At 41.3% G+C, this 23138-nt stretch overlaps 1 protein-coding gene across 11 annotated transcripts in view; it reads left to right on the top strand.

Moving 5' to 3' along the window:
* The window catches only part of LOC114257684 (polyadenylate-binding protein 2), a 43621-nt gene that overhangs the window by 18052 nt on the left and 2431 nt on the right, over positions 1 to 23138 (top strand). For 4 of the 11 annotated variants that reach the window (XM_082905613.1, XM_082905629.1, XM_082905619.1 and 1 more), the window contains exons 11-14: positions 21531 to 21668; positions 21783 to 21863; positions 22259 to 22396; positions 22971 to 23120. In XM_082905613.1, the coding sequence (XP_082761739.1) occupies positions 21531 to 21668; positions 21783 to 21863; positions 22259 to 22396; positions 22971 to 23120 (507 nt within the window). Of the gene's footprint in view, positions 1 to 21530; positions 21669 to 21782; positions 21864 to 22258; positions 22397 to 22967; positions 23121 to 23138 lie in introns of all 11 variants that reach the window. The other 7 variants (XM_082905623.1, XM_082905617.1, XM_082905609.1 and 4 more) reach the window with 2 other exon arrangements.

Raw genomic sequence — 23138 nt, 5'->3', positions numbered from 1 at the left:
CGAGGTTGTTTTCTGATTTACCCGCCAAAGTTTTTGGATGTACTGCCTATGTTCATGTTCCTAGTCAATTTCGTTCAAAACTTGACCCCCGTGCTATAAAATGTGTTTTTTTGGGTTATTCCTCAAACAAAAAGGGGTATAAGTGTTTCGACCCTCAAACCAAGAAATTTCATGTGAGTATGGATGTGTCATTTGTGGAAACAAAATCCTATTTCCCCAACACTTCTCTTTAGGGGGAGACAAGTGGAGTAGAAGACCGTTTTTGGGATATTTCTATCCCGCTCCCCAATGTCATTTATCCTACACAAAAACCACATCTGTCTGATAATGATCACTTAGGAGAACCAAGTTCTATGGTGCCTAGTCAAGAAGATTCTTGTTTAGGGGGAGAAGTACTACAAAATGATCTAAATCCTGAGCTTCAGGTTTATACTAGGAAGCGATTTCATCTGAGGAATAATGACCCGAATGTCCATCCTAATGACCCGAATGTCCACCCGAGTTCTGGCATCGAAATTTTAGGTAATCCTATTCCTTCTATTTCCGACCTTGATGTTCCTATAGCAATTAGGAAAGGTGTCCGAAATTGCATTAAACATCTATTGCAAATTACCTCTCCTATCAAAGACTGTCTAAAAACCATAGAGCTTTCACATCTAGGATTTCACACTTGTTTGTTCCAAGGAATATACAGGAAGCATTGGATGATCCGAATTGGAAATTAGCAGTCATGGAGGAGATGAATGCTTTAAGGAGAAGTGGTACTTGGGAGATAGTTGATCTACCCAAAGACAAGAAAACAGTTGGGTGTAAATGGGTGTTTACGATAAAATGTAACGCAGATGGAAGCGTTGAGAGATACAAGGCGAGACTGGTGGCTAAAGGCTTCACTCAAACTTATGGGATCGACTATCAGGAGACGTTTGCTCTTGTTGCTAAAATAAATTCCATCAGAGTACTGTTATCTCTTGCAGTAAATTCAGATTGGCCTCTACATCAACTTGACATTAAAAATGCATTTCTCAATGGTAATCTTGAAGAGGAGGTGTTCATGAGCCTACCGCCGGGATTTGAGCAGAGACTTGGAAGCGACAGAGTATGCAGATTGAACAAGTCATTATATGGACTCAAACAATCACCAAGAGCATGGTTTGAACGCTTTGGGAAGGCAGTTATCAGTTGTGGCTTCTCGCAGAGTCAAGCAGATTACACAATATTTTATAAACATTCAAAAAACAGTAAAATTGCAATTTTGATTGTTTATGTTGATGACATCATTTTAACTGGTAATGATGAAGCAGAGTTAGCAGCCCTCAAAGAGAAACTCGCAAAAGAATTTCACATAAAGGATCTGGGAGCCCTCAAGTATTTCCTCGGAATGGAATTTGCAAGATCCAAGGAAGGTATATTCGTTAATCAGAGAAAATATGTTCTTGATCTCCTTGGAGAAACAGGTATGCTTGGTTGTAAGATGGTGGAGACTTCGATCGAGCCTAACTTGAAGTTACAAGCTGCTAAGGCTGAAGAAGTCAAAGAGAGGGAACAATATCAGCGACTTGTCGGGAAATTGATTTACTTGTCTCATACGCGGCCTGATATTGCCTTTGCAGTCAGCATGGTAAGTCAGTTCATGCACTCACCAGGGGCAGAGCACTTTGAGGCCGTTTATAAGATCTTAAGATATTTGAAAGGAACTCCAGGGAGAGGCTTATTGTTCAAGAAACATGGACATCTTCAAGTTGAAGTATACACAGATGCAGACTGGGCAGGAAGTGTTACAGACAGGAGATCAACATCCGGATACTGCTCCTTTGTAGGTGGGAACCTAGTTACATGGCGGAGTAAAAAACAGAATGTGGTAGCTAGAAGTAGTGCAGAAGCAGAGTTCAGAGCTGTTGCCCATGGAATCTGTGAAGTAATGTGGATTAAAAGAATTCTTGAAGAATTAAAGCTTTCTCACCCGACACCTATGAAGGTCTATTGTGACAACAAATCAGCTATATCTATAGCTCATAATCCAGTTCTACATGATCGCACAAAACATATAGAAGTGGATAAACATTTCATCAAGGAGAAAATCAATGCTGGCATAATCTGTATGACCTACCTTCCAACAGGTGAACAATTAGCTGATGTGCTAACGAAGGGACTACACAAGAAGCAATTTGATAAGCTGACTAGCAAGCTGGCTATGGAAGATATCTTCAAACCAGCTTGAGGGGGAGTGCTGGAAATTTGTGTTAATGCATATAATAAGATAGTGGCATATGATAGTGGTGTTGGTGGTAGATAGTGGCATGTATAGAATATGATAGTGGTGTTGGTGGTAGATAGTGGCATGTATAGAATATGATAGTGGTGTTGGTGGTAGATAGTGGCATGTATATAATATGATAGTGGTAGATAGTGGTAATATATAATATGTAAGTGGCATATAATGGGTTATAATGATGTTTGTAATATCTCCTATATAAGGAGTGTCATTTGGTCTTGTAAAATAAGAAGTTTTGAATATAACAGAAATATATTCCTTCTTCCTCATATTTTCGGAGTTCTTCTTCCTCATATTTTCTAAGTCCTTATAATCAGAAACCATTACTCCAGGAGCAACAAGAATACATTCGATGGTGTGAAGCTGAAATGAAGAGGCTTCGAGAGGAAGCAATTCAATACAAAACAGAGCTTGAAGAACTCAAGACAGTAATGCAATTACAAGATGATGAACGGGAACTCAGAAGAAAAGGAGGAATTCATAGTCCGTGCTGGAGACAGAATCGCTCAGATCATTTTTGAGAAGGTTTCCTTACCAAGAATGGTGGAAAAGGATGCCCGCAATTTATGTGACATTCGAAGAAGTACTGAAGGATTTGGAAGCACGGGGAAAGCAGCTTTAGAGTACAGACAGGAGGATTCAGACTCTGACTCTACGCTCAATATAATTGCTATGATGGAAGAAGCAGATACGGAGTACCTTCAGATAAAGCAGTTGGAAGCGTTAATTGCAAAACGACATCAGCTGGGACTGATTCAGAGTCTACGACGCAAGTTGTTGCTCCTGTGTCCAGGATTGCGTGTAGAGAGATCTTCTGAAGACCAGGAATTTCAAGTTCCACCGTGAGGTTATAGAGCATATTCTTCTTTTTCTCTTTTACCTCTCCTCCAGCTATCATTTCTTCAAGAGCAAGAGCTGTTTCCGGAACTTCCTTAAATCGAACATGAGTTTCTTGTTCCAATGCTTCTGCTTCCAAATCATGGAGCTCTTCTTCTTTATACTTTCCTTTTCTTCTGAGTTCCCGTTCATCATCTTGTAATTGCATTACTGTCTTGAGTTCTTCAAGCTCTGTTTTGTATTGAATTGCTTCCTCTCGAAGCCTCTTTATTTCAGCTTCACACCATCGAATGTATTCTTGTTGCTCCTGGAGTAATGGCTTCTGATTATAAGGAATTGGAGTCTTTCGAGTGATGAATGATGTGAAATTAAAGTAAGGCTTGGCACATAATGCACATGTCAAGGCATTGCATTTGTTACAGAAAGCCTTTGAATATGAAGTTAGATCTCTTTTGCATGTTGTGCACTCCGGTCTTCTATCTTCTGGTAATGGGTTCTGTTGGTCCCATTCATGCTGACAATGATAGATTTCCGATGTGACTTTAATTTGTGCCCTGTATCCTCCTTCCTTTCCAAGCCAATAATATTTATCTTCTTGGAGCATGTAGATTGTCTCCATCAGACCTCCGCCAATGTGTTCAGTATCATCAAATCCTTCTGATACTGAGTATATTGCATCTGAGTCATCATCCCCTGGTTGAACAGACATAACATCATAATCATCAGGGATACCCAGGTTTTCGAACAAAGCCACCCTCTTGACATTCTTCTTCTCCTTCGTGCAATCCCTTGCATAATGTCCTTCCTCTCCACATAAATAGCATTTACAATGTTTGGATTTTTGCAAATACTTTCTCTTGTCAATTCGGACATGAGAATTATGTGGCTTCCCTTTATAGGTGGTAGCTTTTCGAATTCCGTACTTCTTCTCTGGTTCCTTGTAGTATCCAGGAATAGGAATTTCCCTGCAGAAGTCCAAATGGAGGATCGTAGAAAATCTCAACTAAACAGGATAAGTAAAATAAGAACTATATAGAAATTTTACAGACCTGAATAAGCTAAGATTACAAGCTGGAGCTACAAGCGGAAGACTGATTTACTCACTCTATCTCAAGTATACAAGTGTAGTTGTTCTAACTTCTCTTGATGCTTGAGTTTCTAAACTTCGACTCTATTTATAGACTCATAAAAGATAAGCTTAATAAAGGTAGGGGATACGTGCCGAGTGCTCATTGGGCCTCATCGTCGCACTATCGCAAACCTTATCAAGAATCTTATCATTACAGGACTGAATAATGTAAAACACACTATACGACAAACTAATATTCCAACAGCTTTTCTCAGTGGTTAGCTGAGTAGTGATTGAAGTGGAATATTATTACATTATTTGACAGACACTGGGACAAACACTGGGACCCACCACGTCCTTCCTATTCTTCAAGCATTATTGATCAGCATTATTGACAGACACTGTTGATCAATAATGGGGACTAAGACTTTGATCTTATCAGTAACGGAATAACCTCATCAGCATGACGACATTGTCGATCTCCTTTAGTTCGCATGTTTGTTGATGAACTTCGGGTAGCTTATCTCCGTACTGATTGCCGTTGGTGGCAGCTCTAGCAATGGCCTCCAATTTGAGCTGCTGAATTTTGAGGAGTTGCTGTAAAGCTGTTCGGGCTTGCTCAATGGCATCATCTTCTTCATTGGAGAGTTGTTCCTGGATTTCTGCCATTTCTTCGAATGTGATTCCGGAGTCATAGGTGAATCGATCTTCAATCTGTTGGAGAAGAGATTGGTACTGTACAGCATGGGGATGAAACTGTGGATCAATCCAACGGCTTGATGGTTCAGTTTCAGCGAGGATGATTCTTTCTTCTCTTCGCAGCAATGGATAAGTTCTTCTATTTGCTGTAGGCCGACTAGAACCTCCATATCTTCCGGCACCACCTCTGTTGGCCATTCTGTAAAAGAAAACAGTGAATATACAAGCCTTGAAAGGGCATCAGCTAGAGTATTATCAGAACCATTAATATGTTCTAAAGATACATCTATGCCTAGGCCGGTTATGTAGTCTGTAAAGGCTATCCATCTAGACCGTGATGGTTTATGGTCCACTGTTTTGTTGAAGAAGCTGATTATAGCTTGACAATCCGTTCTCAGAATTAGCTGCTGTTTATCAAGATAATATATCTTGAATGATTCCAGGGAATTCATGCACGCATAAATTTCAGTATCAATTGTTGATTTGATGGGATTGAATTTCCCACTGGCGTACGCGCAAATCTTTTCAGTTGATCGCGGATCATTCACAGCTGGCTTCCACTTGCAGATTCCTCCCCATCCTTCCATACACCCATAAGTTTCAAGAATAATGGCGCATTGTAATGGAGGAATTGATAGATTTGGCAGCTTCTGGATTTTGGCTTTAATCTTATGGATCAAATCCCAGTCTTGAGCATTGAGCCTCTTTTCACCATTTGGACTGACCTTTGAATAGAGTGGGCTTAACATTTGGCCCAAATCCTTGATGTAATTTCTTGCATAGTTAAGAAGGCCCAACCAAGAGCGTAAGCCCTTAGTTTCTTTGAGAGTATCATCTGGGAACTGGGCTACTTTTGTAACAATGTGGGGTTGCAACTTTATTTCCCCTTGCCCAATTGTTGAGCCCAAGAAATCCATCTGAACAGCTGCTATCTTCATTTTTGTTGGGCTCAGAATTAGCCCATTCTTCTTACAAATTTCAAGCATGGACTGGATATGCTTTGCATGTGATTTTTCATCAGGAGAGAAGACCAAAATATCATCAATGTAGACTGCAATATAGTCTTCAGTTCCTTTGAAACATAAGTCCATCTTTCTTTGAAATACTGCTGGAGCATTCTTCAATCCGAATGGCATGACCAACCATTCGTATAATCCAAGGGGTGTCCAGAATGCTGTCCATTCAATTGAATCAGGATGCATAGCAACCTGATGAAATCCACTTTTCAAGTCAAACTTGGAGTAAATACTACTATGACCAATCTTTGCCATTATAGTATTTATACTAGGCAGACTGTATTGATCCTTATGGGTGTTATCATTCAATCTCTTGTAGTTACACACCATTCTTTCTTTGCCACGTTTCTCCTCCTTTGTGACAGGATCAATATACGTACCAGAATTTACAATGAATGCAGTGGTACGATGCCGACTTTTGCTTGGCCTGATTACTTTGAGCTGAAGAAGCTGTTCAATGTGTTTTCCAAAACTCTCCTTCATTGCTGGAGTCACATGCTTCATTGGTCTGTCATTGATTACGAAATCAGGATTCTTCAGGTCCAGCTTACAAGTAATCTGATTTAGTGACCAATATTTCATAGGATCATCGCCTATGATACCATAGTTTTTGAGCTTCTCCATTATTGCTGAGAATTTCTGCTCAAAATGAGGATTGACTTTAGTGGAATGAAATATCCATTCAGTTGAAGGATCATAATAGTGGTCCACTGTCAAGTCGTCTTCCTCTTCAAGTCCTTCCAGAAGATTTACTGATTGTCGAGTCTGAATTGTTATTACATTCTTGTAGAATGTAACATTATCTCCTTCTATTCTGACTCCTCTGTACATTGCTCGGATAAAATTGCATCCGATAATCATCTGGATTCGGCCTCCAAGGTGGAATGGAAAACTATATGTGTAAGGGATTCTGAACCAATTATCCCCTATGTACATTTTTCCACCCTTCAACTTTTTATTTGCCTTTGATTTAGAATTCAAACCATTAAATTCAAAGGTATATGATTATGATTAAAAAGGAGTACTTTAACTTCCCCTCTGTAGTCAGGGTCAATGACTCCTGCTCTAACATCTATTCCATGTATTAGAGCAAGTCCAGATCTAGGGGCAAGTCTTCCATAAAGTCCGTAAGGTATTTCCATGGCTATGCCGGTGGAGATTAGCATTCTTCCTTGAGCTGGGATTATATACATGGCTATTGATGTTAAATCATAACCAACAGCTCCATCAGTTGCTCGAGTGGGTCTGGTTGCCTGTGGTAGTAGTCTGATAAATTGAACATTATCAAGTTCTTCATACTCACTCATGGGGTAACAAGTTCGGCAAATTCGGTCCTGCTTTTTGCCTTTCTTCTTTCTAGACCGGCGAGATTGTGGTTGTGATGATTCGCCACCTCTGTAGTCAGGGTCAATGACTCCTGCTCCAACATCTATTCCATGTATTAGAGCAAGTCCAGAGCTGTTGAAGAGTCTCTTCTATGGATTTGAACTGTCCTTGTTGATTCCAAGACTGGTTTTCCAGGCAGACCTGTGTCAAAGAATTTAATGTACATTGTATAATTTACCATCACCTACCACACACTCACCTACTACACTCACCTACCACCACCATCCACTACACCTACATCTATATAAGGAACCATTTGTAATAGACAGTAGATCAATCAATAGATCAATCATAATACATACAATTTTTCTCTCTCTTTCAATTTATCTTACATGGTATCAGAGCTAGGTTAAGAACTTAGTGATTCCGCTTCACCGGCGGGCGGCAGCCTCGTCTTGGCCGTCCGCCGGACAAACTCAAATTTTCTAATTCTCTCTCTTCTTCCTCAACAAACTGATTCATCAGAGCAACCCGTGAAGCAACGGTCCAGATTCACCCAGATTCAAGCCTAGTCTGCAATGAAAAAAAAAAAAAAAAAAAAGCCTGGAAACAGCTTGGCCGAAATCCTCCCTCTCTCCGAAACCCCGACGGCACGATCACCCGCGTCCAGCAATTCCCAATCATCCCTGCAACACCCGATCCCAACTCTTCCACCTGTCCCGTTCTATCCAAAGACGTCTCTCTCAACCCACATCACAACACCTGGGTTCGCCTATTCCTTCCCCGAGAAGCACTGGATCATAGTTCCTCATCATCATCATCCACCACAAAGCTACCTCTCGTTGTTTACTTCCATGGTGGAGGGTTCACCACTTGCAGTGCATCCACCAATGCTTTCCACAACTTCTGCGTTGATATGGTCATCGAAACCGGTGTCGTAATCGTGTCCGTCGATTACCGTCTCGCTCCAGAGCACCAGCTCCCGGCGGCCTACGATGATGTAGCGGCGCCCAATCCAGTCCGAGGTTCTTCCGGCGGCGGCCGACCCCAGGAGGGAGTAGACGTTGAGGATTCCCATCAGGACTTCCAGCTGGACGCCGGAGATTTTAAGGTCATCCTTGATGAACAGTCCTGCTCCACTCATAACTCCTATGTCATAACCGAGTAAGATGGAAGTCATGGAAGCTAAGGTGGCACACGCCAAAGCAAACATGTTTCGTTTCGGTTTTGGCGCAGGATCGAAATCTGGAATGGGTTTTTGGGGTTCGCCGGAAAATCCATTATTCTCAAGCTTCCGGTCTGCCATCCTTTGGAGAGAGGGAGAGAGAGAGAGTGTTAAAATTTACCATCACCTACCACACACTCACCTACTACACTCACCTACCACCACCTACTCCTCACCTACTACACTCACCCTCTCCTATATAATGAGCCACTCACCATTTGTAATAGATAGAATATCAAGATACAATCAATCAATAATACAATTCTCTTTTTCTCTTTATACATTAAATTTCTACATGGTATCAGAGCAGGTTTAAAACCTAATATTTTTGCTTCCCCGGCGGGCGGCAACCTCACCTTAGCCGTCCGCCGGACCTCAACCTAGTCCGCTAGAATTTTCTACACATACCTTCACTCCGCTGCCACAAATTCCATCCGCTACCACAAATTCCAATATCTGCTACAAGCATCATTGCAGAAATGGTTGCAGTTCTTAGTAATCAGCTTGTATGCATTCCCTTTATACACTTTTGATAGTTCTTCCATCACTCCCCTCACCTCTGCCAGACCCATCTCTGTCCATCCAATCAAGATCGCCTTCCTAAAAGTAAACCCATCACACTGTTTTGGTTCTCCTTCAAAAATCCCTGTCGTCGGATGATGTCCAGCCGCCAGAACACTGTTGACAGAGAGAGAGCGAAGCGGAGGGATGTTGGGGAAGAGGCTAATCTCCTTCCTGAAGAGAACTCCATCAAGCAGCAACAGCAGCAGCTCGGTGAAGTCGGAACCGAAGACCAAATCATGGGGTCGCAAGGCGGTTTCCGGCGCCTTCAGTTGCTCACAAGAGACATTCTGTATCTTGCTCATTTCCCGTTTCTGGACCCCAAGGTTCTGGAATCTTTTAGTTGAAGGCGGTTCGTAATGGAGATGACAGCTGGTTTTCATTTTTACAGAGTGTTACCAGTGTAAACACTCTGTAACCAACCCATCTCTGAAACACTCAGCAACCATAACATGGCCTCTTCTTCCCGTCCAGCTACCCAGAACATGGCCTCCTCTTCCCGTGGTCTGCTTACGCTCTTTCCAGAACTGAACGAGTCCACAAGAGAAATAACTGGTGCGGTGGCCAGTGAACCCCAACCAAACACTTTTGGGTTTGCTCCTTTGAACTTTCCGATGCGGTCGGTGGAGCAAAAAATGGCGGTGCAAACTGATATTGAGGCCAATCAGTATACTCTGAAGTCATGTGTGGAAACCATGACGGCGGTCACAAACTTGTCGCACCGGCTGCAGAGCAGGACAAATGAAGTGCAACAGTTAAACTCCCAGCTGGCTCTGCTCCAACGCATGTATAAGGATGCGCGAGCAGAGATAAGTGTGCTAAAGGCAGAAAACAAGGAGCTGAAGCGGAAGGCCACCGTGATGTTCCGATTTGGAGGTCCACCATATGCTGTAGTGGAGGAGCAGGGAGGAGGAAACTTGCTTGGTGGTCTAGGAAGCACGGAGGCAACACCGTCAAGGGCCGCCCAGGACGGAGGCAAAAAGAAGAGACCGCTGCAGAAAAGAAAACAAATCTTTTGTTGTTGTTGTTGTTGTTTTTTTTTTTTTTTTTTTTTTTTTTTTTTTTTTTTTGTGTAGAAATGTGAGCGGGGTTAATTCCCTGTCATGAATAAAACGATGTGTGGTTTGTTTGTGTTTATGATGATTTTTTTTTTTTTTTTTTTCATTTTTTTTTATTTATATTTTTTTTTTTTTATTTATTTATTTATTTTTTTTACAGAGCAGAAATAAGAATTAAAAAAAAAAGGATTAAGAATAAAATAAAAGAAAAATAAAAAACAAAAGAAAGAAATAATAATAATATGTTTCACACCATAATAATAATAATAATAATAATAATATGTTTAAAAAGTAGGGCGGTGGAAAGTAATATATATATATATATAAGATAAAGAGGGTTTGGGCGGTGGAGAATATGAAGATGGTTTTGAGTGGAGGATATTTTAAAATAGAAAAGGTTATAGAATATATTTTTCTCTCCAATGTTCCCAAAAGTTGTCCGAGCATGCTCTGTCATATTCAAACTTATCTCAAATCTGGTTAACCTTTTCTCTGGTATCATCTTGCATATTTCTTCCCATACCTTGGCCCTTCATTTTCTCAGCATGGGCAAAATGAGTAACATTCTCATATAACAACTAGTTCAACTTTTCATTTCTTCTCTGCTGGTGACTGCTGATTCTAGAGAGCTGCAATCAGTACATGGCTTGCAAACTGGAGGAGGGAAGTCTGAAACACTAATCCGGAATGTTTGCTGCTTCTCTTCTTTTGAGGGAACATGGAGGAGAGCTTCCATAATAAGGATTTCCCAGTCACGTGACCGTAAAAATGAAAACCAGCTGTCATCTCCATTACGAACCGCCTTCAACTGAAAGATTCCAGAACCTTGGGGTCCAGAAACGGGAAATGAGCAAGATACAGAATGTCTCTTGTGAGCATCGTTGAGGTCGGGAAAGAGGGTGAGCAGCCCGCGGGAAGACGATGAAGCCATTTTCTAGGCACCAGAGTGTTACACAGTATCTCTCTCCGAATTCTCTCTCAGAAAACAGAGTGTTACAGAATCTCTCTCAGACATCTCTCTCAGAATATCTCTCGCAGGTTTTTTGCCTCAGCCTCAGCCTCTGTCTTATAGCCGAGGCAGCCACGCGCATCGCGCGCCTCTTACCACCAGCCGACAAACGGGCACGCAAGCCAAGGCGCCCACGTGCCTCGCCATCATGTCCGGCACACCTTTTGATGAATTGGGCACGCCTTTTGATGGCACGCCTTTTGACAAAATTGGGCACACCTTTTGAGGGTGTCACTTTTACAAGGGTCCGACAAGACTCTATAAACTGTCCCGACATAGATTCCGATTAGTTTCTACAAGGGTCCGACAAGACTCTATAAACTGTCCCGACATTTGATACCGGTTAGCTTTTTCAAGGGTCCGACAAGACTCTGTAAACTGTCCCGACATTGATTCCGGTTAGCTCCTTTAAGGGTCCGACAAGACTCTGTAAACTGTCCCGACATTGATTCCGGTTAGCTCCTTCATGGGTCCGACAAGACTTTGTAAACTGTCCCGACATTGATTCCGGTTAGTTTCTACAAGGGTCCAGCAAGACTCCGTAAACTGTCACCACATTGTCTGCTACAACGGTCCGACATGACCCCATAAACTGTCCTCTACACCGTTATGACACCACCATACAGTGTCCTCTACATGGTTATGACACCCCATACAGTGTCCTCTACAACGTTATGACACCACCATCTAGTGTCTTCACCAATGGTCTGACACGACCATACAGTGTCTCTTATCCTCTTTTATTTGTATGTATTTTCTTATTTTGTAACTCTCTCCAAACTCAAGTTGGTTAGTTCCTATCCTCCTTGAGTTTGTGGGGGGCTGTTAAAATTTACCATCACCTACCACACACTCACCTACTACACTCACCTACCACCACCTACTCCTCACCTACTACACTCACCCTCTCCTATATAATGAGCCACTCACCATTTGTAATAGATAGAATATCAAGATACAATCAATCAATAATACAATTCTCTTTTTCTCTTTACACATTAAATTTCTACAGAGAGAGAGAGAGGTGTATATGAAATGAAGGTGTGTGTTGATGATGGAGGGTTCTGCGTGAGTTCACTGATTTTTCAAGCTGTTTTCTCATGGGCGTTAGCGCTGGTGGAAACATAGCCTACCACGCGGATAGAAAATCTATGGATGCTTTCAAAGATAAAGCAACTTCAACATGCCAGGCACACATACACACACACACTTGCACTATACCAACCTATTTTAATATTTTACCATCCACTATCCTAGCCCACAGGTTCCGACAACCCCCCCCCCCCCGATTTATTTTATTCATCACTTTGCTGGATACTGTGCACATTCTCATTCTCTTTCTTCTTATTTTTATTATTATCACATGGCCATAACCCACTTTCTGATGTAACATTTTTTTTTTATTTTTTTAATCACCCCACTCCCTCTCGTTCCTTTTTCTCTCCCCCAGAATCACTTTAATCATCTCCCTCATTTGCCTTACTTTATCCCCCCATTCATACATTTTTTTTTTATTATTCTTATTTTTATTCTTCTTATTATTCTTTGCACCCAAAACCACAAAAAAAAAAAAAAAAAACAAACAAACACACAAAACAACCTACACAAACAAACTCGTTTTATTTCTTCCACTGGCTTCCCACACTTCATTTTCTTTATTTTTATTATTGTTATTTTTCCAAACACACACAAAAAAAAAAAAAAAAAAAAAAAAAAAAAAAAAAAAACCAAAACAAAACAAAACAGATTTGCCCAACAACTTTGTTTTATTTATATTAAGGATCCACCTGATCCCAGTTCTCCACATACAAAAACACAAAAAAAAAAACAAAAAAAAAACAATACAAACCAACACCCACATTCACAGGTGGGATTTTTCTTCTCTATTCTGCCGCCGGTCTTTTCTTCTTGCCTCCGTCCTGGGCGGCCCTTGCCGGTGTTGCCTCCGTGTTTCCCAATCCACTGCGCACGTTCACTACTTCCTGCTCCTCCACTGCAGCATATGGCGGCCCTCCAAATCGGAACATAACGGTGGCCTTCCGCTTCAGCTCCTTGTTTTCTGCCGTTAGCACACTTATCTCTGCTCGCGCATCCTTATACATGCGTTGGAGCAGAGCCAGCTGGGCGTTTAACTGCTGCACCTCATTTGTCCTACTCTGCAGCCGGTGCGACAGGTTTGTGACCGCCGTCATGGTTTCCACACATGACTTCAACGTATACTGATTGGCCTCCACATCCGACTGCACCGCCATTTTTTGCTCCACAGACCGCATCGGAAAATTCAGCGGAGCAAACCCAGCGGTGTTTGGTTGAGGTTCACTGGCCACCGCACCAGTTCTCTCTCCTGTGGACTCGTTGAGGTCGGGAAAGAGGGTGAGCAGCCTGCGGGAAGACGAAGCCATTTTTTCTGGGCAACAGAGTGTTATAGAGAGTGTTACAGAGTATCTTCTCAGCAAAACCTTCTCAGCAAAACGAAGAGTTTTTCAGAGGATTTTCGCCAATTGTTTGTCTTCGCCTCTGCCTCAGCTCTGTCTTGGTTAAATAGCCGAGGCAGCCACGCGCATCGCGCGCCTCTTGACGCCGACAACCTGGCACGCGACAACCTGGCACGCCTTTTCATGGCACACCTTTTAATGAATCGGGCACGCTTTTTGATGGCACGCCTTTTGACAGATTGGGCACACCTTTTGAGGGTGCGACTTTTTAAGGGTTCGACAAGACTCTGTAAACTGTCCCGACATTGATTCCGGTTAGCTCCTTCATGGGTCCGACAAGACTCTGTAAACTGTCCCGACATAGATTCCGGTTAGTTTCTACAAGGGTCCGACAAGACTCCGTAAACTGTCTTCAACAACGGTCCGACATGACCCCGTAAACTGTCTTCTACATCGGTCCGACATGACCCCGTAAACTGTCTTCTACATCGGTCTGACATGACCCCGTAAACTGTCTTCTACATCGGTCTGACACGACCACATAGTGTCTGCTACAACTGCTACAACGGTCCGACATGACCCCGTAAACTGTCTGCTACAACGGTCCGACACGACCATACAGTGTCTCCTATCCCATTTTTAATTGTCAGTTTATTTTTCTGTTTTGTTATTCTCTCCAAACTCAAGTTGGCTAGTACCTATCCTCCTTGAGTTTGAGGGGGGCTGTTAATGTACATTGTATAATTTACCATCACCTACCACACACTCACCTACTACACTCACCTACCACCACCATCCACTACACCTACATCTATATAAGGAACCATTTGTAATAGACAGTAGATCAATCAATAGATCAATCATAATACATACAATTTTTCTCTCTCTTTCAATTTATCTTACAGAATTCACTCCTCTTTCTAACCTTTCTACTTTCCTGGCAAGCTGTTGAACAGAGGTTTCTATAAGACTTCTGTATTTTCCTTCTCAAACCAGTAATAAACGAACACCCAGACTAATATGTATAATCTGAAAAGTGGATTTCATCAGGTTGCTATGTCTCTTTTGCATGTTGTGCACTCCGGTCTTCTATCTTCTGGTAATGGGTTCTGTTGGTCCCATTCATGCTGACAATGGTAGATTTCCGATGTGACTTTAATTTGTGCCCTGTATCCTCCTTCCTTTCCAAGCCAATAATATTTATCTTCTTGGAGCATGTAGATTGTCTCCATCAGACCTCCGCCAATGTGTTCAGTATCATCAGTCAAACTTGGAGTAAATACTACTATGACCAATCTTTGCCATTATAGTATTTATACCAGGCAGACTGTATTGATCCTTATGGGTGTTATCATTCAATCTCTTGTAGTTACACACCATTCTTTCTTTGCCACGTTTCTCCTCCTTTGTGACAGGATCAATATACGTACCAGAATTTACAATGAATGCAGTGGTACGATGCCGACTTTTGCTTGGACTGATTACTTTGAGCTGAAGAAGCTGTTCAATGTGTTTTCTTAAAAACTGATGGTTGTTCTTCAAAGAACAAAAGTGTTTCCTGCCGATTGTGAGCTTCATTCTGAATAGAGTTTGTATCATCTTCAGAATTCATAATTTCATTATCATTCTGATCATATTGAACTGGATCTGCACGCTGGGCGGCTACATAATCACCAAATCGCAGGCTGAAATTTCCGCCAGGAAAACACATTGAACAGCTTCTTCAGCTCAAAGTAATCAGGCCAAGCAAAAGTCGGCATCGTACCACTGCATTCATTGTAAATTCTGGTACGTATATTGATCCTGTCACAAAGGAGGAGAAACGTGGCAAAGAAAGAATGGTGTGTAATTCCCAAATATTTGTCATAATTTATTATTGATTCGGATAAGATTATACATATTAGTCTGGGTGTTCGTTTATTACTGGTCTGAGAAGGAAAATACAGAAGTCTTATCCAATAAAACTACCGAGATGATGCTCATCATCGAGTTTATGTTCATCGATCTGAAGAAGCTGTACTTTGCGTAGGAGATACGCAAATCGAAAGACCCTTCATACAGGAAGAAAGCTATGAAGAATTGAGGAGAAGTCCCCATTATTGATCAACAGTGTCTGTCAATAATGCTGATCAATAATGCTTGAAGAATAGGAAGGACGTGGTGGGTCCCAGTGTTTGTCCCAGTGTCTGTCAAATAATGTAATAATATTCCACTTCAATCACTACTCAGCTAACCACTGAGAAAAGCTGTTGGAATATTAGTTTGTCGTATAGTGTGTTTTACATTATTCAGTCCTGTAATGATAAGATTCTTGATAAGGTTTGCGATAGTACGACGACGAGGCCCAATGAGCACTCGGCACGTATCCCCTACCTTTATTAAGCTTATCTTTTATGAGTCTATAAATAGAGTCGAAGTTTAGAAACTCAAGCATCAAGAGAAGTTAGAACAACTACACTTGTATACTTGAGATAGAGTGAGTAAATCAGTCTTCCGCTTGTAGCTCCAGCTTGTAATCTTAGCTTATTCAGGTCTGTAAAATTTCTATATAGTTCTTATTTTACTTATCCTGTTTAGTTGAGATTTTCTACGATCCTCCATTTGGTATCAGAGCTAGTTTTGTTTATGGCTAACTAATTCTCATTCAGGATAGCAAAGGCCTCTGATGGTATGATATTTTATTCCAAACTGATATATTTAATTTCCAAAGTTTGTATCTAATGAATTATTGCGAAAGGTAATCTTATGCATATCAAGGCAAAAGTGTTAATTTATTGCCAGGGCAAAGGAAGGAATTAATGCTAAAACTTTATCTATGGCTATCTTAAGGTTTAATAATTTGTCTTGTGGTATTTGAAGAACAAAAGACGTAAGAAGGCAACAGGCAGGAGGCCGCAGTAAGCCCTTCAAAAAGGTGAGTTCCATAATACCTAAGAAAATCATTAAAGACCTTGGTAGTTTTATTGGATAAGACTTCTGTATTTTCTTTCTCAGACCAGTAATAAACGAACACCCAGACTAATATGTATAATCTTATCCGAATCAATAATAAATTATGACAAATATTTGGGAACAGAATATAAAGGAATGGTATGAAAAATCAGATACATCACGCCTAAGCTATCTTGATTTAGCCCATACTGAAAAACCCAGTACTAAAGAACTAGCTCATAATATTGCTGTCATCTATGATCGTGTCTGTCTCTCCAGTAAAGTCAACCTGAAGGAATTTAAAAATCAACAAGTTCAAATTCAACTCTTAGAAACCTCTGTTCAATAGCTTGCCAGGAAAGTAGAAAGGTTAGAAAGAGGAGTGAATTCTTTGACACAGGTCTGCCTGGAAAACCAGTCTTGGAATCAACAAGGACAGTTCAAATCCATAGAAGAGACTCTTCAACAGCTCAAAAGAGCGTTGATTGAATGAGTCAAAACGACTTGGTGTATTTAGAAGCCCTCAAAGCGTCTGAAACAACTGAAGCACCAGGAATTGGTTTATTGACTTCTTCTGGTAAATTGTCTGTACCATCTGGAGTAAAAACCCTGATCCGTCAGAATAATACAATCATTGAACTTTGTGTTAAGTTGTCAAAACAGGTAGAATCCCTTGAAGGCAGGATTCGTGCCTTGGAAGCTCAGAAGTCACCAGCAATAGCAACTGACGATCTTGTTGCTAAACTCAAGAATCTCTCACTAGGTGCAAAGGAGAAGCCGAAGGAAGCAAAAGGACTCCTCAGAGTTCATCGTGATCCAAACAAGTTGCTGCAGGACGAGCTTGACAAACTCAGGCTTAAAAATTCATAATGGCCTCAACCTCAAGAACTCGGACGGTAACTTTACCACGAGTGACCAACCAGCCTCGACCAACAACAGCAACACCTGGAGCACCGCTGTTTGAAGATCAAATCAGAGAATACCGGCAAGACCAACGAAGGAATTATGTCTTGCAAAGAAGAGCAAGAAATGCACTTCAAAGGATAAGAGGACGGCCTTCAACATCAAACACCTTGGAACAACAGATCTCTCCAGAAGTACAGTTACAACTATCCATGGCGGAAAGAGCAAACATAGCACCAGCTGAGGTGTTATACAGGACAAGACGAGATGATGCTCATCATCGAGTTTATGTTCATCGATCTGAAGAAGCTGTACTTTGCGTAGGAGATACGCAAATCGAAAGACCCTTCATACAGGAAGAAAGCTATGAAGAATTGAGGAGAAGTCATATGCAGTACATCCACCTTGGAGTCATTCAAATAAGACTTCAAGTTCTGCATCGAATTGAACAAGGAAATCTTGCGGTCCTAGTTCTTAGGGACACAAGATGGACAGGAGATCAAGCCACCTTCGCATCCATGGAGGTTGATTTAACTCGAGGAATACAGATGGTCTACATAGTTCCAAATACTATGATGACTATTGGGGACTTCTACAATCACGTGCAAATTGTCATTCAAACTCGAGGATATGAAAATTGGCAAGGAGGTGAAGCCAATCTGTTGATCACACGAGGATTAGTTGGACGATTATCTAACACTCCTAATGTTGGATTTGCCTATGAAATTCAAGGAGTAACTGAATTCCTCACTTCCCAAGGTGTAAAAGCAATTCCAGGAGAACAAGTTCCTACTGATGTCCTACGAGGAAGAAATTGGATCATACGTCCACCAGCCAGACGTGTACACCCTCAACAGCCAACTACTGCTGTATCTCGCAATTTACCTGGCGGAAATTTCAGCCTGCGATTTGGTGATTATGTAGCCGCCCAGCGTGCAGATCCAGTTCAATATGATCAGAATGATAATGAAATTATGAATTCTGAAGATGATACAAACTCTATTCAGAATGAAGCTCACAATCGGCAGGAAACACTTTTGTTCTTTGAAGAACAACCATCAGTTTTTAAAGAAACTCTTGACCAGGCCAGCGCTCGCTACACAGCTTTTCAGCAGCGACAAACGGAACGTGGTGAAATGGTGCCAAGACCACAACCGGAATCCGAATCTGAATCATCACAACCACAATCTCGCCGGTCTAAAAAGAAGAAAGGCAAAAAGCAGGACCGAATTTGCCGAACTTGTTACCCCATGAGTGAGTATGAAGAACTTGATAATGTTCAATTTATCAGACTACTACCACAGGCAACCAGACCCACTCGAGCAACTGATGGAGCTGTTGGTTATGATTTAACATCAATAGCCATGTATATAATCCCAGCTCAAGGAAGAATGCTAATCTCCACCGGCATAGCCATGGAAATACCTTACGGACTTTATGGAAGACTTGCCCCTAGATCTGGACTTGCTCTAATACATGGAATAGATGTTGGAGCAGGAGTCATTGACCCTGACTACAGAGGGGAAGTTAAAGTACTCCTTTTTAATCATAATCAGGAGGAATTCATAGTCCGTGCTGGAGACAGAATCGCTCAGATCATTTTTGAGAAGGTTTCCTTACCAAGAATGGTGGAAAAGGATGCCCGCAATTTATGTGACATTCGAAGAAGTACTGAAGGATTTGGAAGCACGGGGAAAGCAGCTTTAGAGTACAGACAGGAGGATTCAGACTCTGACTCTACGCTCAATATAATTGCTATGATGGAAGAAGCAGATACGGAGTACCCTCGGATAAAGAAGTTGGAAGCGTTAATTGCAAAACGACAACAACCTCATTATCTATTATCATCATCATCAGCAGTCACTTCTCATTACAATCCTCCACAGGATACATTAATGGGTCCCCCAGGCTATCCACCGGCAACGGGACAAGGTCCATCTATAAATATCCCGGAAAGACCCTCATATACAGCAGGACGACAAAACTTCAGGCGAGGAGCTAAGGATGAAATGTGGAACTTACCACTGCCATGCATCATACAGGAGCCATGTTTGTTATTCCACAAGCTCTTGGAAGATTTGATGACGCCTTTATGAGATGGGAATCGATTACACGATCTTATGTTGCTTCTCAAGGATTCACTGATGTTCGAGATAAACTCCTTTTCATGGAAAATCTCCTTGGAGAAACAGAGAAGCTAATATGGACGCAATGGCGAATGAGATACGCTGATGAATACGCTAATCTGATTGCCATAGGCGATGGGAATGAAGGTACACAGAATATCATTTCTCAGATGAGAACTGTGTTCACCTTGGAAGATCCCTATCAAGGTTCAACCCTAATGCAAGAAGAAGCTTATCGTGACCTTGAAAGACTATCATGTAGAGATGTGAAGGATATCATTAAGTTCCTGAATGACTATCTACATCTTGCTACAAAGTCAGGGAGGTTATTCATAGGAGAAGAGCTATCTTCTAAGCTTTGGTAAAAAATGCCTGGTGACCTTGGAGAACGGATCAAGAAAGGATTTGCAGAACGACATGGAGCAAACACAATTGGCGTCGTTCACCTATGACTCCGGAATCACATTCGAAGAAATGGCAGAAATCCAGGAACAACTCTCCAATGAAGAAGATGATGCCATTGAGCAAGCCCGAACAGCTTTACAGCAACTCCTCCATTATTGCTGAGAATTTCTGCTCAAAATGAGGATTGACTATAAAGGGAAGCCACATAATTCTCATGTCATAATGGCCTCAACCTCAAGAACTCGGACGGTAACTTTACCACGAGTGACCAACCAGCCTCGACCAACAACAGCAACACCTGGAGCACCGCTGTTTGAAGATCAAATCAGAGAATACCGGCAAGACCAACGAAGGAATTATGTCTTGCAAAGAAGAGCAAGAAATGCACTTCAAAGGATAAGAGGACGGCCTTCAACATCAAACACCTTGGAACAACAGATCTCTCCAGAAGTACAGTTACAACTATCCATGACGGAAAAGAGCAAACACAGCACCAGCTGAGGTGTTATACAGGACAAGACGAGATGATGCTCATCATCGAGTTTATGTTCATCGATCTGAAGAAGCTGTACTTTGCGTAGGAGATACGCAAATCGAAAGACCCTTCATACAGGAAGAAAGCTATGAAGAATTGAGGAGAAGTCATATGCAGTACATCCACCTTGGAGTCATTCAAATAAGACTTCAAGTTCTGCATCGAATTGAACAAGGAAATCTTGCGGTCCTAGTTCTTAGGGACACGAGATGGACAGGAGATCAAGCCACCTTCGCATCCATGGAGGTTGATTTAACTCGAGGAATACAGATGGTCTACATTAAAGAACTGTGTTCACCTTGGAAGATCCCTATCAAGGTTCAACCCTAATGCAAGAAGAAGCTTATCGTGACCTTGAAAGACTATCATGTAGAGATGTGAAGGGCCAAATGTTAAGCCCACTCTATTCAAAGGTCAGTCCAAATGGTGAAAAGAGGCTCAATGCTCAAGACTGGGATTTGATCCATAAGATTAAAGCGGAGTAACTGAATTCCTCACTTCCCGAGGTGTAAAAGCGAACATAAATACCCAAATTTAGTGGTTATGGGATTTCAGTGCATAGTTTGCATTTGGAACTTGAGGAATATAGAGAAAGAAAAGGAAAATAACAATTTTATTTCCTTCCTCTGTTTGATTTTTAGTTGAGAGGTAAAGGAAAAAAATAAAAATAAAAGCTAAGGGAAATAAATGGAAAGTTATATTCCTCCTCACTTTCCTTTCCTATTGTTTTCTCTTTTGCTTCCTCGTTTTCTTTGTTAGTTTCAGTTACTTTATTGTTTTCTCTTTAAAATCAAAATAAGTTATTTTCCTTTTCTTTGCAGAACCAACCAGAGAAAAATAACTCTACTTTCCCTTCCCTAATTCCAAACACACCCGTAACTGTATTATGCTGCCTTCGTTGCACTTTGCCACTTTGTTGGGGAAAAAAAAAAACTGCAATTCATTTTCTTCTGATTTTTTTGAAACTTAAAAAAGATGCAGCTCAGATGAATGACACATGAATTGATGATGCTTTTGTGGATCAATTTTTTTTTGACTTTGATTCTCTTATACGTGCGCGTGCACGTGTAGAAAAAGAAATGTTTGGTTACATGAAAATGGTAATTCTATTATTTGTGTGCAGGCTCAATTTTCTCAAATGCATGCAGTTGCAATGGTGCCTTCAGTTGCTCCTTGTATGCCAATAAAACCCCCTTGTGGGCTGGGTCTTGGACAACAAATATTCGGTGGACAAGCTCGTCCTGCTATCACACTTCCCCAAGTAATCCTTTTTTCATGATTGCCATTCAGCCTATTCTGTTACATGTTTTATGATGTGAATATTCAATACTGCAGTAAATTGAATAGTAAACATCTATAATACACTCTTCAACAGGGTCAGTATCCTTGTGGCAGACATGCAGGAGGTGTTCCAGAGCAGCAGGGCCAACAATCGGTTCCACTTATGCAGCAGCAGGTGTCACTTTGTCCTTTTGCTCCAATTGTTTGAGTGTCATATTCACATTTGTTGTACATTGTCTGATGGCTCCTTTCAACGATAGATGCATTGATCAGGCTGACAAAGTTTAAACTCACATAATCAAATTCATCTGGTTTCTCTAGAATTTGTCTCACTTACTTTTCCTTCTTTTTTCTTTCCCTTCAACTAGTTCCGAACACACCCATAACTGCCTTATGGTGCCTCCATTGCACTTTTGAGAAGAGTTAAACTGTAGTTCATTTTCATTGGATGATGGTGCTTTTGTGAATCAATAATGTTTTGACTTTGATTCTCTGAGGGCTGCCATAGATGTGTATGTGTAGAAACATGGTTGGTTACATGAAAATGGAAATTCTATTGCTCGTGTGCAGGCTCAACTTTCTCAAATGTGTCCAGTTGCAGTGGCACCTTTAGTTTCTCCTTGTATGCCAATATGCTCCTCTGGTGGTCATGGTCTTGGACAACAAATATTCCATGGACAAGCTCCGCCTGCTATCACACCCCGCCAAGTAATCCTTTTTTCATGATTGCCATTTAGCCTATTCTGCTACATGTTTTTATCCTTGTGTAATTAAACATCTATAATCCTATCTTTGACAATTTATTCTTTCTAAATTTCTGGTGAAGGAGTACTCCCGGTTTTGCGTACTCTGGTGAAAACTTTGTTTTTCTAAATCTGCCTCAACTTCTATTATGTAATTGCGTTGAATGTAGAAACCACAATGTAATCATCTCCGTTCACTTTCTCTCACGGAACTCCAGATTTATGCATGTGAATATCAATAGAGTTTCTTGAAGTCACCTGTCAGAATAGTTTAATCAAGGATGCCTCAGTCGTTCCTTTTCAATTTAAGAGTGCATATACAGAGCCCTTCATGAAGATTAATTTTTTTGACACCTATCTGGAATTTTCAGATGTGTTATATATATGTGCTTCTTCATGAAGTTACAAGTTCAATCTTCTCTGCCTAGGCCTTGAAATGACTGTCGGATGTAACCAGTGTTTTATAACCATAACATGCTGGTAACATATTTTGTTTGCATGTGTTTAAACTTTGCCAACCTGGTTTTGGTTATCAGCAGCAACTTGTACCAGGAACACGGCCTGGTCAACTTCCCATTCCGAATTTCTTTTTGCCAGTGGTTCAGCAGGGTCAGTATCCTGGTAGCAGACATGCAGGAGGTGTTCCAGTGCAGCAGGGCCAACAGCCGGTTCCACTTATGCAGGAGCAGGTGCCACTTTGTCCTTTT

The sequence above is a fragment of the Camellia sinensis genome, chromosome 2 (assembly GCF_055761805.1).
Source record: "Camellia sinensis isolate YWXY chromosome 2, ASM5576180v1, whole genome shotgun sequence".
In the NCBI taxonomy this organism is placed as follows: domain Eukaryota; kingdom Viridiplantae; phylum Streptophyta; class Magnoliopsida; order Ericales; family Theaceae; genus Camellia; species Camellia sinensis.
This window is presented reverse-complemented; position numbering and strand designations above follow the sequence as displayed.